Source organism: Crassostrea angulata, chromosome 7 (assembly GCF_025612915.1).
Source record: "Crassostrea angulata isolate pt1a10 chromosome 7, ASM2561291v2, whole genome shotgun sequence".
Taxonomy (NCBI): Eukaryota; Metazoa; Mollusca; class Bivalvia; order Ostreida; family Ostreidae; genus Magallana; species Magallana angulata.
Window position 1 is genome coordinate 41,290,632 of NC_069117.1, and position 19,828 is coordinate 41,310,459.

At 35.0% G+C, this 19,828-nt stretch overlaps 1 protein-coding gene across 1 annotated transcript; it reads left to right on the plus strand.

Moving 5' to 3' along the window:
* LOC128191771 (RNA-binding protein 26-like) lies at positions 1–15,080 on the plus strand. The gene is made up of 21 exons (XM_052864054.1): positions 1–188; positions 2,099–2,217; positions 3,045–3,217; positions 3,790–3,914; positions 4,264–4,490; positions 4,660–4,863; positions 4,992–5,093; positions 5,200–5,313; positions 5,630–5,830; positions 6,110–6,337; positions 6,974–7,095; positions 7,413–7,556; positions 7,648–7,794; positions 8,067–8,300; positions 12,392–12,451; positions 12,546–12,653; positions 12,807–12,911; positions 13,092–13,310; positions 13,631–13,717; positions 13,867–13,998; positions 14,275–15,080. The coding sequence occupies exons 1-21, from the start codon at positions 127–129 to the stop codon at positions 14,365–14,367; spliced, it is 3,006 nt and encodes a 1,001-aa protein (XP_052720014.1). The 5' UTR covers positions 1–126; the 3' UTR covers positions 14,368–15,080.
* Positions 15,081–19,828: the final 4,748 nt, after the last annotated feature.

Below are 19,828 nucleotides of genomic sequence, written 5' to 3' on the forward strand. Positions count from 1 at the left end.
GCCATTTTAGGTATCGGTAAACGGAAAGTGGCACGAGAGAAGTAAAAAGATTTGAATTTGTTTTAAAGAAGGGAATTTGATGCAGATCTAGTTATTGGGTCAATATATCTGACATCAAACCTTTAAATGATGTTGATAGAAAATGTTGAAGCGTTGAAAACATGGCTGACAAAGACCCTTTGCCCAATGTAAGTGTACCGTCTGTTCAAAATGTTCAGCGAATGTAGAACGTTCAGTATTAATAAACATTCTGCATTATTTACAGTATTTATGAAGAAAAACTCATGTTTATAATTTTGATTCCTTGAAAAATTACAATCAGGATTAGATATTGCGATGCAATACTTTGGTGGATCGAATTTCCTCTGTATCATCATGATCATATTGTTTACCACTACCATGGACGTATTATATCACTACTGCAAATGAGTATGCATCGATTTGAATTTAATCTTATAATGTATCATGACAAATCTCTGAAAGAATCAAATACAAATACAGCTTTTTAAATACAGTCGTTTTCCCGGTAACGAATCAGTATGCAGTTCGTTCATGCAACTATTGTTGTCGGAATTCAAATGTCTTATTTTTTGTTTCAGTTGTGTTTCTTTGTCCTTTTAAACTGTGGTATCAAACTTCCTAAAATATGAAGGATGAATGACGTAGATAAATTTCAACACCCCCTCCATTTTCCTAGTTTCGAATTGTTTTTTTTTTGTATCAAATCAAGCGCCCTCTTTCACTTCTGATCAGGTATTTTGGGGCAAATAAATTTCGGTTATACACCAGAGGTACAGGTTAATAGACTTATAGATGAAGAAGGGAAAATGATTGAATATATTATTTAGATAAACCATTTATGCAGAGTTTCATATGTCTTGCAAGCACAAGTGTGTGCACCGTTTGCAGATGACAGTATTTGTTAAGGACATGAAGAACTATATACACTAGTTCAGTGTAAATTTTAACTTAAGATCAGCTGAAAAAAATTCCAAGTAATTTAAAAGTTGAATATCTTTGATATATCTATTCTTGTTACTTTGCATTTCAGTGATATCTTCCACACTCTACTTGCAATTTTTTGTCTGTGCATTGAAACCTCATAATATCAACACTTAAAATGATGTAGTGGCAATGTTAGAGTAGAGATTCAGCTTGGCTTGATACAGGGACAATCCTATTCTTTGTAATTCATGTCTAGAAATTTAGCTCATTATGATTAAAATTGTGTAGCTGTTTAGAATCTTCATATGATAAAAGCTATGCTCATTTCTGCTACATTGCAACTACCGGTATTAGAAACAAATGCAATTCATTGACTTGTAAAATCCTTTACAATACACCATACAAGATCTCACATCCTGTACTCAGGTCAACTCGGAGTGACCTTACAAGTATTAATACAGGTAAGGATAAAAATGTTAGCCAATCAGATTCAAGCTTCTATAAACAAATATTAAAAAACTGTGATAGCATTGTCTCCTACAGATCTGATGCTCACACGTGTATTTTATACCAAGTTGAGTTAGTCTTAATCGGCTACTAGCTCTTTCATGAAATATGCAAACAACAAAAACACAAAACATACACACGGCCTTGACTTTGTTTACTATAAGAGAGACCTCTCAAGCATTTAGGTTCATTAGTGATAAAGAAACACACATTCAAACTTAACTACCAGCCAAGATTTTGGCAGAGATGATTTTATTGGTTTATTGAAAGATCAATCGTCCTGGATATTGTTGGATCTTGTATAGCGTATGGTAGGGGAGTTATTTTACTAGTGTCATATTTATTGAATTGAATGCATTCCTGATGTGTTGCATCTGCCTTGAAACACTCTAGAATCTTGATGCACAAAGATAATATTGTAGGGCATTAAAAACTAATTGAATAAGACAACAACAACAAAACATCCTTTTTCTGTTCAAGGCTCTCCCATCAAAACACTTTTAGAAGAGGGGGGAAAGTAGCATAAGTATTAAAATTCCATACTTGAAAATGTGTATATATATATATAAGGATATATTCATGTAAACATTTGTAGGTTTGATCTGAACTAGAACACTTTAGGAAATTACTGGATTGTATTTTGCAGAAGCGATGCTGATCCTGCCTCTCTAGCTAAATATGTTGTGGCATTAGTGAAAAAAGATAAAGTTGACAAAGACTTGAAGGAAGTGTGTATAGATCAACTGGAAGTGTTCCTTCAAACAAGTAAGTAAATAAATTTGGATGATATTTAATATGCTGCACTAGTGTAGTGCATAATGCCTTTGACATTTGCAACTCTGATAAACAATTTACAGTAAAGGGCTATGTGCGGTTTTATGCATTTTTTGCCCCCAAAATTTAAGTTTCATTAAGCGCTTTAAAAATAAGGGTGAAGATAGTTAGAATCATATTAAAAATAAGGGTGCCAAAGGTTATCACCACAGTGACGTCATTGTGTAGAAATGACGTCATGAAAATTGCCTAATTTTGATGAATTGATGTTTTTGAGACAAAATGTGGGTGTTTTCGGATGATTTTGCGACTGGGAAACATTGAGTGCAGGCTTGCTCAAGTACCATTTTTTAGTATGATGTGTATAATTATCTGAAGAAAAACATATGTTAAAATCTTACTTGAGCAGACCTGCGCTCTATACTTCTGAATGCAAAATATAAAGCAAAAATGAGAAAATTTTCATCCCTTTGCAAATCTGCGGGAATAAAGCCATAAAGTTGACGTCATAGATAAATAGCCAATGAGCAATGGTGGTTAAAATCAAGACTAAAGTGATAGACGTCCACTGTACAATGATTTATGAAGATTTGATTTTTATACGACACTATTTAAAAACTGGTTAAAATTGGGGGGCAGATATTAGACCATACCGCACATAGTCCTTTTAAGGAAATTTATATTATGCATAATGGATAACATACATATAGCCTCAATTTATAAACTAATGGAATTTCTTAAAATAAATTTTTTTGAATACATGTAACATGATATGTTGAATAGAACCTGATTCATAAAAATTATTTCATTTATTTTAGAAACAAAAGACTTTGTAGACCAGTTATTTGAAGCTTTAAATTCAAAAGAGTACTTGAAACATGCATCAGACTCGTCAACAAAATCAGTCCCCGTCCAGGAAGTGAAATCAGACACTGTCCTTGCAGTCAAATCAGACAGGCGTAAGGACTCCTCCGACTCCAAGAAACCCAGGGTAAACATTAGCATGCTTTCTTATTTATAGGTAGATAGAAATTTTATTTTATAAATGAATAAGCTACAAATTTACATGAAATAAAGTGTACCTGGTACTCGTAGTACAGAATGTATATAATACAGTATAGTCCAATCCACACTTTGCAAAAGTTATTTCCCTTTGCGGGGTCAACCAGAAGGGAAAAACTCAACTTTTCCCTTTTTATGCAACCAAAATGTGTGGGTTGTCCCATCTTGGGGCAATCAAAATACACATCAGATTTTTAATGTCATTTGACAAAGTTACACACTACTTAACTACAAAGGCTAGAATGAGAAATCCATGGGGTTTTTTTTTCCAAAGATGCGGCCAAGGGACACAACTTTTGTAAAGTGTGGATTGGTCTATTCTATCATGCTGTAGTTCTAGATACAAGATTCTTTCTTACACATTGAGCAAAGAAAATTCATTTATAATTAGAGAATGCATGAGTTAAAACTAACCGTCACTGAATAAGTGTTTATGCAGGTCTCTTTTGTATAATGGTAAGCAACTAATCTACTGATGATTTTCTACTGATTTGACTTTAGAGTGCCAGTGAGAAAGGCAGAGAGGTGAAAAAGGAAGACAGGAGGCACGGGTCACGGAGTCCCAGCCCCAGGGACAGGAGGCACGGGTCACGGAGTCCCAGCCCCAGGGACAGGAGGCGTGACTAGTAAGTCCAAATAATTGTCCCAGCTTTGTTTTGGAGAAGACATTGGCTCTAAATCATACATGATTAGTTACTAATCATCTTCTTCTGTGACAGTCATTTACAATGCTATCCTTAACAGTGGTAAACACATTGGTGTAAGCTTACGAGTTTGCTTCTGCTAATAAGTTCTTCAACTGTAGTGTCGTAATTATGGTAAAGTGCCAGCTTTATGTAAGTGAACTCATACACTCTAATTTATTTCAGTTAATAACTAAATAATTTGACTGTTAACATCATCACAATGCTGGTCATGCATTGGTGTTAGCGTACAAGTTGACTTATTCTGATATTACAAGTCCTTCTTTTGTAGTGACGACAGAAGAAGAAGACACGATGATAGAAGGACGTCTGTTGAGAGGAGAACTTTCAGGCGAAGGTCAAGGTCATTTAGCCCTAGAAGTCCTCGTCGAACTAGAGGTCGTTCAAGAAGTCCGAGGGACAGAGGACGTTCAAGGTCATATAGTAGGTCTCGATCCAGATCTAGACCAAGGTCATGGAGCAAATCAAGGTCGAGATCAAGATCTAGGGAGAGGAAAGGTGAGATTTAAAGAAAATTGGGAGCAAGATATGTATTGATTGTTTATTTTTAGTTTTTATGACAGTATATCAGGCAAAAAAATTGTCTTATTCATTTCAGAGTTTGATTTGGTGATACAAAGAAAACCAGAAGTTGTATTGTTTACTGTTATATTTGATTTTTCATTAGTTTATAACAGACAACAGCCAGATAGCCGTGGTTCCACTCCCACTTTGGACAACGGAAAGTATGACTCTACGTCTGCCATTCCTACGGTAGGAAGTGCCATGTACTCTATCCCCAGAGGAGAGGGTGTGTACTCCTCTGAATCTCACCCCCAGGGTCTGCCTGCATTACCTGCTCCATCCAGACAGAGGTGTAAAGATTATGACGGTAAGAATTTTACTTTTGGATATTTGACTGTTACAAGTAAGGCCGACTTGATCATTTCAAAAGTAAATAGTGGTCAAAATGAATAGTTATAAAAAATTATGTTCATTATTTCTTCTTGTTCATTAAAGAGAAGGGGTTTTGTATGAGAGGTGATCTGTGTCCATTTGATCACGGCCTGGATCCTGTCATTGTAGAAGATGTTAGCATCCCTCCTCCACCTTATGTACCAGGTACACTGCCTTTTAAGTTGAAATAATTTGCAAGTAAAATTTTAATAGAAAGGATGAAATTTTGGCACTGTATAATTCACATCTGAAACCATTTTATGTTTTGCAGGACCCCCAGTGATCCCTGCTAATGGTGCCCAAAGGATGCCAGGGCCAGGGCCAGGGTTTGTGCCCAGACCCCCACCTCCTGCTCTAGGACCTCTCCCACTGCCTCCCCGCCCAGGTTAGTTCAAATTTCTATCTTATACATGTGCAAGTATAAAACTTGAAATTTGACATTAACCAGCATGTACAGGTACATACCTGTTTAATCCATTGATACGAATAAGTTTGTCATTTTGTGACAAAGATATTCAGGCATCAATTAGACAATGAGTTAATGAAAATGCAAATTTTAAGAGAAATTGTGTAGGTTGGTTATTAAAACACAACAATGCAGAGAGCCACTTTCTTGGAATGAATTGACAGAACATGGGTTCAACATTTGAAGAGATTGTACATCCTACTCCTGGCATATGAAATCTTTTGATATTTTGTAGATCATTTTGAGCCATACAACCCAGAAGCTCCAGGGATGACAGGTCCCCCAAGACAACCGTTTTGGCATGGACCGCCCCCCTCCCAGCCTCAAGGGACACAACCGGGTGGCAATTTTCCACCATTTCCTCCCCCACAAAATCCTACTGTCCAAGTCAGAAACAGGGAGCACCTCATCAGTGTAACTGTAAAAGATGACAAAGGTTAGTGTGTGATATCGATATATTGAAATGGGTTTTTTTTTTTAATAATCATATACATTTTATGCCTTTTTGACTTCTTTACCAAACTTCATACAATTAAACCACATGACATAATTATTATAATATGCATATTCTTATTCCTGCATTAATTTAGAAAATGCTTTTTTTCTTCAGATGCAAAGCATGAAACGTAGTGCCAAAGCACAAAACATTGTGCAAATATTAATTTTTAAAGAGCATATGTTAAGAAAAAAAATTTAAATCATTTGTTTTCTCCAGATGAACGTTCCATAGTACCTCCTGGTACAGAGTCCAGTGAGCCCAGGCCTGAGAACACATTGTCCAATTCTAACACGGAGGGCAAGCCGGAGAGGACGGTCATCCCCCCAAAGCGCTCCTATAACAGTGGGCCCGGGCAGGGTCATCGAGGATACATCAACCCCTACCACCAAAACAACTACAGACCCTCAGCGCCAAAAAAACCATTCGACTTCAGCAGAGTGGGAGGTACATGCAGTTTTCTGTGTACTGTGGTTTCATTAATATTCAAGGGTATCAATTTTCGTGGATGAAGTAAAAATCACAGTTTCAAGGATAGGTAAATTCGTGGCTAATGACTCCATCAATACAAAATGTCAGTAGAAATTGCACTTCGATGAACATTTAATTTCGTGGATCAACTAAACAACGAAATCCACGAAAATTGGTATTCGACGAATATTGATGAAACCACAGTATATACTTATAGGGAATAAAGAACCATTCTTTGAGTGTTCTGAGGTGATCATTATAGGCAAGGAATGGTCAAATCCAGTAAAGCACCTCATAATATGCAAAAGATGATTCATTTTCAGTTATTTAAATGTTTTTTAGCAATTGGATGATAATTAATTTATTGACATTTTTACATTATTATCATATTGTAAAGTTATATGCAAAGCCTGCTTGTGCCACAACAGTATGGCATTTGCATCATTAATGAAATGAATTGAACTGTAGGTCACAAATTTAATTCAGTTTGTAATCACAGACAAAGACCCTGGAAAATGTACATATGTTGTTTTCAAAAAGATGGAACAAGAAATGACTTATGATTAAGGAGTGAATAATTATATTTGTCTTATCAGAAGTTGTACCTTGTAGGCTACAGACCACCAGATACAGATAATCTGAGTCTGGAAGTTAGGAAAATACCCAAAGAGTTCAACAATATCATGGCCATCAATCAGCATTTCAGCAAATTTGGAAACTTAACTAACATCCAGGTATGTTGAACATTGAAGCCAAAGAAGAAACAAAGTTATTTAAGAAAGTGTGTTATTTCCAATTCAATTCTAGAAAATTATTGTAGGTTCTTACTTTTTAAATGATTGTTGTAAATGAATTTCTAAAATCAATGTGCATGATGAATTTTTTTTTTAAGTACATGAACTTAAAAAATACATGTAATTGCTATACATTTATCAGTAAATTTTGAGATAAGAAAAATTATGTAAAGGTAATATAAAAATGTACATATACTTGGGTTTTTATTTAATGTACATGTATAAAAATACTATATCACAGCAAATATTGTTGACAGGTGAATTTTGAGAATGACCCTGAGGCGGCTTTGGTGACATTTGGCACCAACCAGGAAGCTTTAGCTTGCTACAGAAGCACTGAGCCTCTCTTCAACAACAGATTTGTCAAAGTATTCTGGCACAAAAATAAAGATAAAAATCGGGTAGGTCTTCACCAAATTGGGTTTCTACATTTTATTACATTGTAAGCTTTGTGGCTTTATCTTATTTGTGTACTTTGAATATGTTTTTCAGGAGAAATCTGAGGGAGCGGATGATCAGCAACAGGATCAGCGGTCAGTGAAGGAGAGGTTAGGACCCCCAATCATCCCCCACCCCAGCAAACTGTCCCTCAACAACATGAAGCCCAAAACTGTGGAGCAGCCCGTGCCAGCTGAGAAGGTATTCATTCTGTACAATATTACTGGAAAACAAAATTCCTCAATATAACGAGTCTTTGGTTGTAGGCACTGTAAAATATACAAGCATGTGTGAATATGGTGGTTTGTTCCACTCATTGGGAAGTAATATAAACAGATGGGTAGCATTTCATTACGGCAATGAAGATACAAAACCAGTAGAGTGTCTATACATGGAATAACACATGTTTTTTGGTTATTTTAGACTGGTGAGTGTCTTTAGATGCAATACCACATCTTTCTTTGTTTTTTCAGACTGTGATTTACACCTCATCGGTGGGCAACATCACTAAAACAGTGTATAACCCGGAAGCCATTAAAGCCAAAGTGGCCATCACCAGCCCTACAGCTGTGGGATCAGCATCCTTCGTCTCCAAGATAGAGGCCATCAAAAGACAGGAGGAGAAGAAGAAGGAGATGATGAAGAAGAAGGCAGAGTTACAGAAGCAGAAGCACGAACTTCTGCTGAAGCAGGTGGAGCAGCAGAAGGTCAGTGTCCGTGTAATCCCTCTGATTGAAATAAATGGGGGCTCACTATTTCACAGCTGTTCAATATTTGTCAGGGGTTTAGTTGTTGATTCCAGGTTAAAATATTATGCAATATTTTGAGGTTTAAAATACATGTACTATGCTATATTTTATACCCATGTTCAATGTTCTGTGGTATCAAAATATTATATGACAACGAGTTGATACACAAGTACCCGGTACTCAGAATTTCATGTTATTAGAAAGAACTTTTAGTTCAATCATTAAAACATGCATGTAAAAAATTTGTTATTTTTAAGGTAATGATCCATACGTCACAAAACAACGTCTGACGTAATTCACGCGTTATTACGTCTTTTCCGTGCCCGATCTAATCGAGACCTAACGCTAAAAGGTGTACATGTGTTTCAAAACAAAAAAATCAAGCTGACCTAGAAATTAATTCAAAACAAATCTATTAAAAATCCTGAAAACTGCAATCAAATAGCCTATTACTCAGCGAAATGAGAAATTGACTGGGTTGTGTCGATTGAGTACTCGTTTTGAAAATACATACCGCTTACTTTTGTCCTGCATAAACATCAATTCATTACAAGGTTGAACTTAATCCAATTCTTTGAACGTTAATCCCTGAAGATGCATAAACATCCTGACCGAGATCTATATTCCAGTGCATAAGGGAGATAAATACACAAGGGGAAATAATTTGACTTATTTCATCTATATTCTATATTCGCTTAGCAACGAGCATAGATATATTTTCCCACAAAAAATGTTTTCAGAATTAAAATCATACCCTTAAGAAAAGTTATTTCATTTTAAGAACAGTCTTTAAAACCAGTAAAAAAAAGTTGAATAGAGGTTTTGTCTTACAGGCATATATCAGGTAGTTAGCATTATCCAAGCGTGGGACTGCAATTTCTAAATACCGATCTCGATCCATAATACTTAACCGATATCCAAAGATACAATCTTTTGCGGACTAGATGATACAGATTGATCAACAGTTTGTTTAAATCATGTTTTCTATTTAACAATAATCTAAACATTTTTTTTTAGTGTGATGAAATAATAAACCTATGCATAATTTAATTTTACGGATCTTTTTTCAAAATATATATTTTAATGATTTTTACCCAAAATACGCCCATTGTGATCCTGAAAAGGCCGATCCCTTGGGTAATTTTATTTCCAATTGATTAAGGGCGTTAATGTGTAAATAATATCAAAATTTTAGAGAATTCTGTACGTAAATAAAATTATAAGAGCTTAAATTCTCTTTGAAAATTTATTTCATTTTATCTCATTTGTATGCAGATTTATCTATTTTTGATAAATAAGCAAGTGTAACATAAAAATTTTTGTTTTGAAATAATAATTCCTTTATTTTACATAGGATATAAGTCAAAAAATTATTTTGTGAAATTCTTATTTCAGGCTTAGGCTTATATTCTTTATGTATGAAAAAGCGCCATTTTCCGCAATCGGTTCTATTTTTAGCAACGACCCTAGCTTTTATAATACCGATGGACCACCCAACAGGATAAAATTTGATGAGAACATATCCTCAGATACATGTTTGAAAAATATGAAAAAATTCTGTACGCATTTTATTTATCTAGTGGGGTATGGACCATTACCTTAAACTCAATACTTGCATGTAAATGAATTTAATTTGTAATCATTTTTTTTAATTCAAAGATGCTTGTATATGTAAATGAAATGCATGTGAAACATCATCATACATAATGTAGGCCCAGGGCTCGACATTAACGCTTGTCCGCTTGTCCGGTATAAGTTCAAAAAATACACGGACAAGTGAATGTTGCTGGCCACTTGTCCGACTGGACAAGTGCATTTTTATGTAAAGAAGTCTCCAACATTTAAATAAGAAAAGGAAGTTTAGTGATAAGTTTATCCGCAGTCTCGTTATAAGTTTATCGATTAGTTATTTTGAATTTCGATCCCGACATCAAATTGCATATTGAGTTACTCTTGATCGGGATTGAAGTTCTCTAATTTCAAACTGAACTGTAAAGGTGTGGATCTTAGTTCTTACAAAGTACCAAACACATGTTTAGAAAAAAGAAAGGAACAAAAGGTAGCAAAATAAAGGATTATGGAAAGAAATGTAATTAGGGCCCCGCAAGGATTTGCGGGTGCCCTATAGTAATCACTCTGTCCGTCCGTCCTTCTGTCCGTCCGTCTGTCACTCTTCCGTCCACAAATTTTCTGTTTTTTTCTAATAACTTTTTTTATGGTTGCCCAATCAAGTTCAAATTTGGTATGGTAGTTCAGTAGGCAGAAATACATATTTTGATGCTAAGTTTGGTTCTCTATGTCTTCTGGTTTGGAGCTGGGGTGGTGGGGTAGATTCCTTAACTATGCATAAGAATGAATGGGCAAAGAGAGATAACTGCTGAGAATGTTACCATTGTATACTAGGAAGGCTGTGCAATATTTGTCCTTTGGGATTAATTAACCTTCCACAGGAAGAAAATCCTAAGCTTTATCTTTATCTGTCACATTAAGATTAATTACTGCACTGCCTGTGTCTGCAAATGAACTTTGTTTTGAAGTTAAGGTCAATTTTGAATGATGTGTAGTATTGTGTACATTCTTTGAAAAAATGGATTTAAAATATAATATTCATACTTTATTTTGGTTAGAATACCGTACACAATGATTTATGATAATTTTATTGAATTTTAAAATCAAGATATATATTAAGATATCCTTTTTCACTATTTCATTTTTTAATTAAAATTTATTTTATTTTTTTCTGCATTAATGCTGTTAATTTTAACAGGTAATCAGATAATAACCCCATTCTGTCATTTCTGAAAAAACAAATCTTATTGTAAATTTAGAAGAAAAGGATGAGAGAGCAGAACAATTAACCCCCTGGGATTAATTATCTTGCCTGCTGCAGAAAATTTAGAGGATTATCTCTATCTGTCATATGAAGATTAATGAACACCTTTGTCTGCAACTGATGTTTGTTTTGAAGTTGAGGTCAACCCTGGGTGATACAATGTATTTGCATTCACTGAAGGCTTGTATTTTATAAAACACCTGTTTAAATCTTTTTTAAATACACATTTAATTAGTTTTTTTTTTTATAAGACATGAGGTTATCTCTGTTTTATGCAGATACAAGGTTACTATTTAGAGTTAACGTTTTTGGACATTCAGGAATTATCTTGAAATTTTAAAAATACAGTTGTTACTTATAATTTTCATTTTTTTTTTTTTTTAAATGTAATCAAATTAAACTCTCATTCCATAAGCTGCACCCTTATATTTTTACCCCTCAGTTTAACACTTTAATTGTTGGATAAAAATCATATCCAACTACAAATCATGAGATCCTATATATTGCAGTTCTTTACATCTTATGCCGGGCATTTATTTTTCATCATTGTTAATATAAAGAGGATGGAATTCAACGTTTTTTTCACTTCTGTATTTTAATTGTCATAGCGGGGCCCTTCCTGACTGGTCAGTTTTCTAGTTTATTTTAGGGTTCGTTCATCATTGATAGACTATGATGACTTTCCATGTTCAGTTTAAACAAAAACAGATGAGAAATCAATATAACAGTTATATGTATTTTAAAACCTGGTGCTAAATCTAAAATGTCTTGTAATTTGCCATGACAAAGCTACAGCTGACAAATCATGTTTAATGTTTTATGGAAAAAATACATTTAGGAAAGATACCTTAAGTTTCCATTTAAAAAATCAGGTTATTAATTATAGCTAGAATTTTTTTGGTAATACAGAACTGTAGTTCTCAAGTTGACAATATTTAATCTTTAATATTGAAAATTTTTTGGACAAGTGAAGTTTAAGTTCGGACAAGTAAATGTCTTGGTCACTTATCTGAATGGACAAGTAGGGAAAAAAGTTAATGTCGAGCCCTGAGGCCTACATGGTATGTTTGGGTTTAATGCTTACCAGTACATACAGTATATAAATGTAGGTCAGTGCTTATGAATTTATTGTAGAAAGTAAATAAATAGAGCCAAAGTGTCCTGGTGAAAGATCTGATATACTGAATAATATTATTTACATTTGTTTCTGTTTCAGATGCTAATATCAAAACTAGAAAAGACAAAGAGTCCTGAAGAAAAAACAAAGATTATGAAGGTGATGAAAGTTTAAGTCAATGTCTCTAATTTAGATGAAACATTTGTTTGAAATGTACAAAATTTACATTTATACATGTACTTTGATGTTGTAGACAATTGATGTACTGGCAAAATCAGTAGAAAAGATCAAGTCGGAATTGATGCCCCCCAGCAAGCCTACACCCCAAGGAGTGGCCAAGAGTGTCACCACCCCTGAGGAGGTAAGTTCTTTAGATACATAATCTGCTCCAAATATGAGTAGGTGAAATTACTTATTGGAACTTTCCATTTCTGTTGATAATTTGATGAAAAAATATTTGTATATGTGTCTCTTATTGTAATGGAATTGATAGTGATTTTTGATGTGTCAGCAGGCTAGGAAAGAGATCTTGGACACAGAGCTGGAACTCTTTAACAAGGAGCACTCTGGAGAGGACACGACTGCTCTCAAACTGAAGCTTAGTGAACTCACAAAACAGGTCTGTGTGTCACTGTGTCCACAAAAATTAACTTTAGTCTGTAAATCTAATGACAAAAACAAGACAGGTTTAGCTGTGAAAACTTTCAAGATTTAATTGTTTATCCAAAATTCCAAAGGTCGGTAGGTTACATCAAATCAAATGAAGAGTGAACACTTGGTTGTTTTTGGTTTTCTATAGGCAGCAGCTATGGGATTGCTCGGCAGGGGAAGGGGGAGGGGCAGGGCAGCCCCCAGACCTAGGGAAGCCAATACCTGGGTGGCGGCTGAATTAAGGGGGAGAGGAAAGCCCACCCATGCTCACAATCCAGGAAGCAGGAAGTTGGATAAGCGACCTAAGCAGCTGGAGGTGACTGGGTTTGATTGGGAGGAACGAGAACAACTCAACCAGCATTTCTCAGTATGTACATGTCGAGTGTGAAACAGTAATGGGTGTAATATTTTCTATAGAAATTTTGATTATAAATCTTTGAAATTATAATAATCAAGACACATTGAATAAGATTTCATTTTGAACCATGCATCATTTTTTTTTTTTTAATTCTTCTTTCAAGAGTTATTTCTCTTACACTGCAGATGTAATTTACATGTCATTAAAATAAAACGTTTTTCAGCTTTGTGTGCCATAGACATGGTAAAAGAAAAAAAAGTACTGGTAATGATAACAATGTTTAATATTTATTTGGACACATACTAAGTCTTTCAGATTTTTTTTCACAGAAATTTTGCAGTGTTGAAAAAATAGATTTTGAGGATGAGGATAAAAGTGCTGTAGTGTCATTTAAATCCAGAGATAATGCAGAGAAGGTCTGAATTACTAGTTTATTCATTTAGTAAGAAACTGAAATGAAATAGATTTACTGACTAAAACAAGTTAATTCTCTACAATTTTGTGTATTGCAATGGGCTATTATGCTAATCCAAGTGTTATATTTTTTTTAATACTCTGTGAGCAGGCTTTAAGGCATTGCGAAACTTACATGGGCAAAAAACTCATCATGAACTGGTATACAGGAGCGAAGGTTAAACCAGGGCAAACTGACGATAGCAACTTCCAGGATGAGGAAGCAGCCGACCCCGAGGTAGAAGTAAGTTACACACAGAGGGACTTGGAAAGAACACACATTTCGATTACTGGTCTGATTACTGGTCCAACTAATAAACTTCTCATCTGTATAATTCCTAAACTTATGTAATTGTACTTCTTTATATGCAATGGCATCTGTATCTAGCATATTGTTTGATCTTTTGCAGGAAAAATGACCTTAAAGCTTAGATGGTTTAATTACTGAATCAGTAATGTGGGTTTGTAAAATACATGTACTGTATTATGTAGACAACTCATCGGTGACTGTAATTTTCAGGGTCATGTTGAAGATGATCTGGATGAAGAGGCGCTGCTGGCCGGTGATGATGAGGATGAGGAAGATGAGGAGAGTCGGTCGTGGAGGAGGTGACACTGAGGAGGAGGAGGAGGAGGAACTACCAGAATCACCGAACATTCGACATTTATATCACTATTTTTTATCATATTTACATTGTATAATCAATGAAAAAAAACTTTTGTTGTTCAGCATACAGATATCTAGTCAGCTGTGGAATGATCTTATTCAGAAGCAAGTTTTGCATTTTATCATTAATGTGGTTTTGTTGAATAGCTTAGGCTGCATGTTGAGATAAATCTGTGTGCAGTGTTTTTGACTCTTAAGATTTGTGAGTTACATGTACATTTGTTCATTGTATCCTAGATTCAGACCGACAGTTTTACTAACAAATTGATATTGTGAAATCAGAGTTGTGGTGTTCGAAATTCAAGATATTTATCATAAAATAATGTAATTTTTAATCTTTCTGAAAAGAATTGTGTAAAGATGTTAAGATTCCAAAAGCAATAATCATTGTATATGAATTGGGTTTTTTTTATGTTTTTTTAAGCATCCTTATTCTGATTATGAATTTGCTATGTTAATTATTTGTAATTGAAAATGTTTATGTTGTGAAGAAATGATATGATGAAAAGGAAGAAAAAAAAAGAACACATGAAAAAGAAAAAATGAAACATGAGAAGAAAGAAAAAAAAAGATATGGTGTGATTGAATATGATGCAATGTTACAAAAATCTTGAGAATAAATAGAAAACAAAAGATGTGGTATAAAAACCACCACAAAATTTTTCGAAAAGATGCTTATGTTACGTAATATAGAAACGTGTACTGGTACATGATCCTCATTTTATGTTTGCCTTCATGGAATGCAGGCCAACATCGAATGACTTTTATTTGAATAATGGAGTGTTGATATGAATCTGTTGAATTGACATCATCCCTGTCACACCAAGGCTCCATGTATACAATATATACGTACAGGTTCAGCAGCAAAAGTTTTTGCAAGATACATATAAATACATATAAATAGCTAATCCTGCCACAGGAAAGGTACTGGTAACCTGGCACAGGTAAGAGTTTATCAAGAAAATTGATTTTTAGATCACCTGAGTCACTCAGGTGACCTATTGCTATCGGTCTCAGCCATCGTTTTGCATTAACAATTTTTAACCGGGTTTTTCAACGGAAAAAAGCTTTTGAACTTGGTCAATTTTTGGAAAAATATTGCATATATATAGGGTACCCTCATTGTACGGATAACTCCTCCTACAGTTCTCAAGATAGGAAGTTGTTCTTTTGCAGATCAATTGTACTTATATCAGAGGTGTGCATATTGCTAGGATTTTGATTTCCGATAATGTATGAAAAAAATACCAGCTTTTGAACTTAGTCATTTTTTTGCAAAACATTGCATATAGGGTACACTCATTGTATGGATAACTCCTCCTACAGTTTTCAAGATAAGAAGTTGTTCTTTTGCAAATCAATTGTACTTATATCAGAGGTGTGCATATTGCTAGGATTTTGATTTCCGAAAATTTATGAAAAAATTTTTGAACTTAGTCATTTTTTGGCAAAATATTGCAAAAAGGGTACTCCATTTCACAGGTCAGGGTTGACATGGATTATGGATACAGTTCACATAAATGAAAACCTGGTTTGCTGTCACATTGACAGCTTTTCACTTGTTACATTTTAATGTCTTGAAAGCTACAAGGCAAGTTGTTTCCATTTTTGAAATGAAGCATCTCTATGATAAGAGGATCTAAATTTTGAAATTCACCACCCCAGGGCTCAGGGGCGGGGCAAAATATAAGCCAAATTTTCAAAAATCTTCTCTACTCCCAGACATGTGAACAAGAGGCCCAGGGGCCACATCGCTCACCTGAGCAACAATTGCCTTAATTCTGATCAAATTAGCATTACAGTATCAAAATATCTTGACAACTAAGTACAGTACGTAGATCTTGCTAAAAAAAAATTGAAAATCTGCCAATTTTTATCCACCCCCTAATTTTTGGTAAATACCAAGCCCCTTTTGTTGTTGTATCTGTAAGAAGATTTTTCTCTATTCCTACATACCCCCCCCCCCCCCCATTTCCTGGCCCCATTTTTCTCTAGGGAATCATGGTTTCATCAAACTTAAATCTGCATAACCTGTGCTTTCACACTAAGTACTGAGTTTTGGACCGAAAACTTTCCCAGAATATTTTTAAAGATTTTCTCTATATATTCCAATGTAAAAATTCAAACCACCATCATGGTCCCGCCCTACCACAAGGAACTGTGATTTTGCAAACTTGAATTTACACTACCCGAGGATGCCTCTACACAAGTTTAAGCTTTTCTGGCCAAATAGTCTCTAAAAAGAAGATGTTTAAAGATTTTCTCTATATATTCCTATTAAGTAAAAATTCATCCCCAATTGTGGCCTCACCCTACCGCTGGACTATTATTTAAACAAACTTGAATCTATATGATCTGGGGATGCTTCCACTCAAATTTGGGCTTTCCTGGCCTAATAGTTTTGAGAAGAAGACTTTTAAAAAAATTCTCTATATATAAAAGTTTATCCCCCATTGTGGCCCCACCCTACCCCCAGGGACCATGATTTAAACAAACTTGAATCTACATTATCTGAGGATGGTTACACGCCAATTTGAGCTTTCTTGGCCTAATAGTTTTTAAAAGAAATTTTTTAAAAGATTTTCTCTATATATTCCTATATAAAAATTTATCCCACAATTGTGGCCCCACCCTACTTCCGGGGACCATGATTTGATTAAACTTGAATCTACACTACCTGAGGATGCTCCCATTTTAATTTGAGCTTTTCTGGCCTGATAGTTTTTGAGAAGAAGTTTTTTAAAGATTTTCTCTATATATTCCTATGTAAAAAATGATTCCCAAATTGTGGCCCCACCCTACCCCCAGAGACTATGATTTGAACAAACTTGAATCTACACTACCTGTGGAAACTTCCATTTTAATTTGAGCTTTTCTGGCCGAATAGTTTTTGAGAAGAAGAGTTTTAAAGATTTTCTCTATAAATTCCAATGTAAAACTTGATCCCCCTCTTGTGGCCCCACCCTACCCCCGGGGATCATGATTTGAACAAACTTGAATCTACACTACCTGAAGATGCATCCATTTTAATTTGAGCTTTTCTGCCCTTATAGTTTTTGAGAAGAAGATTTTTAAAGATTTTCTCTATATATTCCTATGTAAAACATGATCCCCCTATTATGGCCCCACCCTACCCCTGGGGACCATGATTTGAACAAACTTGAATCTACACTATCTGAGGATGCTTCCACTCAAATTTGAGCTTTCCTGGCCTAATAGTTTTTGAGAAGAAGTTTTTTAAAGATTTTCTCTATATATTCCTATGTAAAAAATGATTCCCAAATTGTGGCCCCACCCTACCCCCAGAGACTATGATTTGAACAAACTTGAATCTACACTTCCTGAGGATGCATCCATTTTAATTTGAGCTTTTCTGGCCTAACAGTTTTTGAGAAGAAGAATTTAAAGATTTTCTCTATATATTTATGTAAAACTTGATCCCCCTCTTGTGGCCCCACCCTACCCCCAGGGACCCTGATTTGAACAAACTTGAATCTACACTATCTGAGGATGCTTCCACTCAAATTTGAGCTTTCCTGGCCTAATAGTTTTTGAGAAGAAGATTTTTAAAGAATTTCTCTATATATACCTATGTAAAACTTGATCCCCCAATTGTGGCCCCACCCTACCCCCGGGGACCATGATTTGAACAAACTTGAATCTACACTACCTGAGGATACGTTCATTTTAATTTGGGCTTTTCTGGCCTTATAGTTTTTGAGAAGAAGATTTTTAAAGATTTTCTCTATATATTCCTACAATGTATGTAAAACTTGATCCCCAAATTGTGGCCCAACCCTACTCCCGGGACCATGATTTGAACAAACTTGAATCTACACTACCTGAGGATACATTCATTTTAATTTGGGCTTTTCTGGCCTAATAGTTTTTGAGAAGAAGATTTTTAAAGATTTTCTCTATATATTCCTACAATGTATGTAAAACTTGATCCCCAAATTGTGGCCCAATCCTACTCCCGGGGACCATGATTTGATTAAACTTGAATCTACACTACCTGAGGATGCTCCCATTTTAATTTGAGCTTTTCTGGCTTGATAGTTTTTGAGAAGAAGATTTTTAAAGATTTTCTCTATATATTCCTATGTAAAACTTGATCCCCCTCTTGTGGCCCCACCCTACCCCTGGGGACCATGATTTGAACAAACTTGAATCTACACTACCTGATGATGCCTCCACACAAGTTTAAGCTTTTCAGGCCGAATAGTTTTTGAGAAGATTTATGAAAAATACCAACAAATTTTCAATAATTCTCAATTATCTCCCCTTTAAAGAGGGCGTGGCACTTCATTTGAAGAAACTTGAATCCCCTTCACCTAGTGGTGCTTTGTGCCAAATTTGGTTGAAATCTGCCCAGTGGTTCTTGAGAAGAAGATGAAAATGTGAAAAGTTTACAACAACGACGACAGACAACGGACAAATTGTAAGCAGAAAAGCTCACTTGAGCCTTTGGCTCAGGTGAGCTAATAAAAACTAAATGCATGGTAATGATGTCCATGAATCCCTCTATCAAAATTGTGAAATTCATGTGTCAGAAGTTCAGGCACCGAGTTGGACCAATATTGCCATATAGTGAAAGTATTAAATCATAGAAAATATTCTATCTATTCCTGTATATATTTGAAAAACAAATAATGCATGGTTATGATGTCAATGAAGCCCTCTACCAAATTTGTGAAATTCATAGCCCCTACGTCAGGGGTTCAGGCCCTATCGGTAGAGCCAATTTGGCCGTAAAGAGAAAATGTATCAAATCTTCAAAAATCATCTTCTCTACTCTCAATTATATTTGAGGAAAACTATGTACATGGGTATGGAGCCCTCTACCTAGGCTACATTGTGAAATTCATGGCCCCTGGATCAGGGGTCAAGGTCCTTTTGGTAGGGCCATAGAGTGAAAAACATTAAAATTTTAAATCTTTTCTTCTGTACTTGACTGTTGGAGATAAACTAAATACATTGCTATTATTTTCACAATTTCTTCTTTTTTAGTAGTGAAATTCACTGCCAATGAGGCAAAGGTTTAGGTTTTTTATTTGGGTAGGGGGGAGTAACAAATATGGCTACATAGTGAACATTATTATGGACTATGGTACTCAGGTGACTTTGTGAACTATAAGTTGATTAGAGTGAAAGATTGTCTTTTTCTTGTAGCTACTACCGGTAGTACTTCATTATAATATATAACCAAACGTCACGCGGGGTTGTTAAGGAAGCATATGGACAATTTACCGTCTTATTTTGACTGTTATATTCAAAATCGTACAATTAAATAATTATATTGAATAAGATCAAAAACTTAGTATTGTCCTTTTAAATAGATGTCAGTGCAGTAAAATCGGGTAGTACATTACTGCCACACTGGTGCATTATCACGTGGCAACTATAA

Coding starts and splice junctions, on each gene's coding strand:
- LOC128191771 (XM_052864054.1), top strand. CDS start 127: ATGATGTTGATAGAAAATGTTGAAGCGTTGAAAACATGGCTGACAAAG. Junction 8,301..12,391: donor AGCAGGTGGAGCAGCAGAAG/GTCAGTGTCCGT, acceptor TTTCTGTTTCAG/ATGCTAATATCAAAACTAGA. Junction 12,912..13,091: donor TTAGTGAACTCACAAAACAG/GTCTGTGTGTCA, acceptor GGTTTTCTATAG/GCAGCAGCTATGGGATTGCT.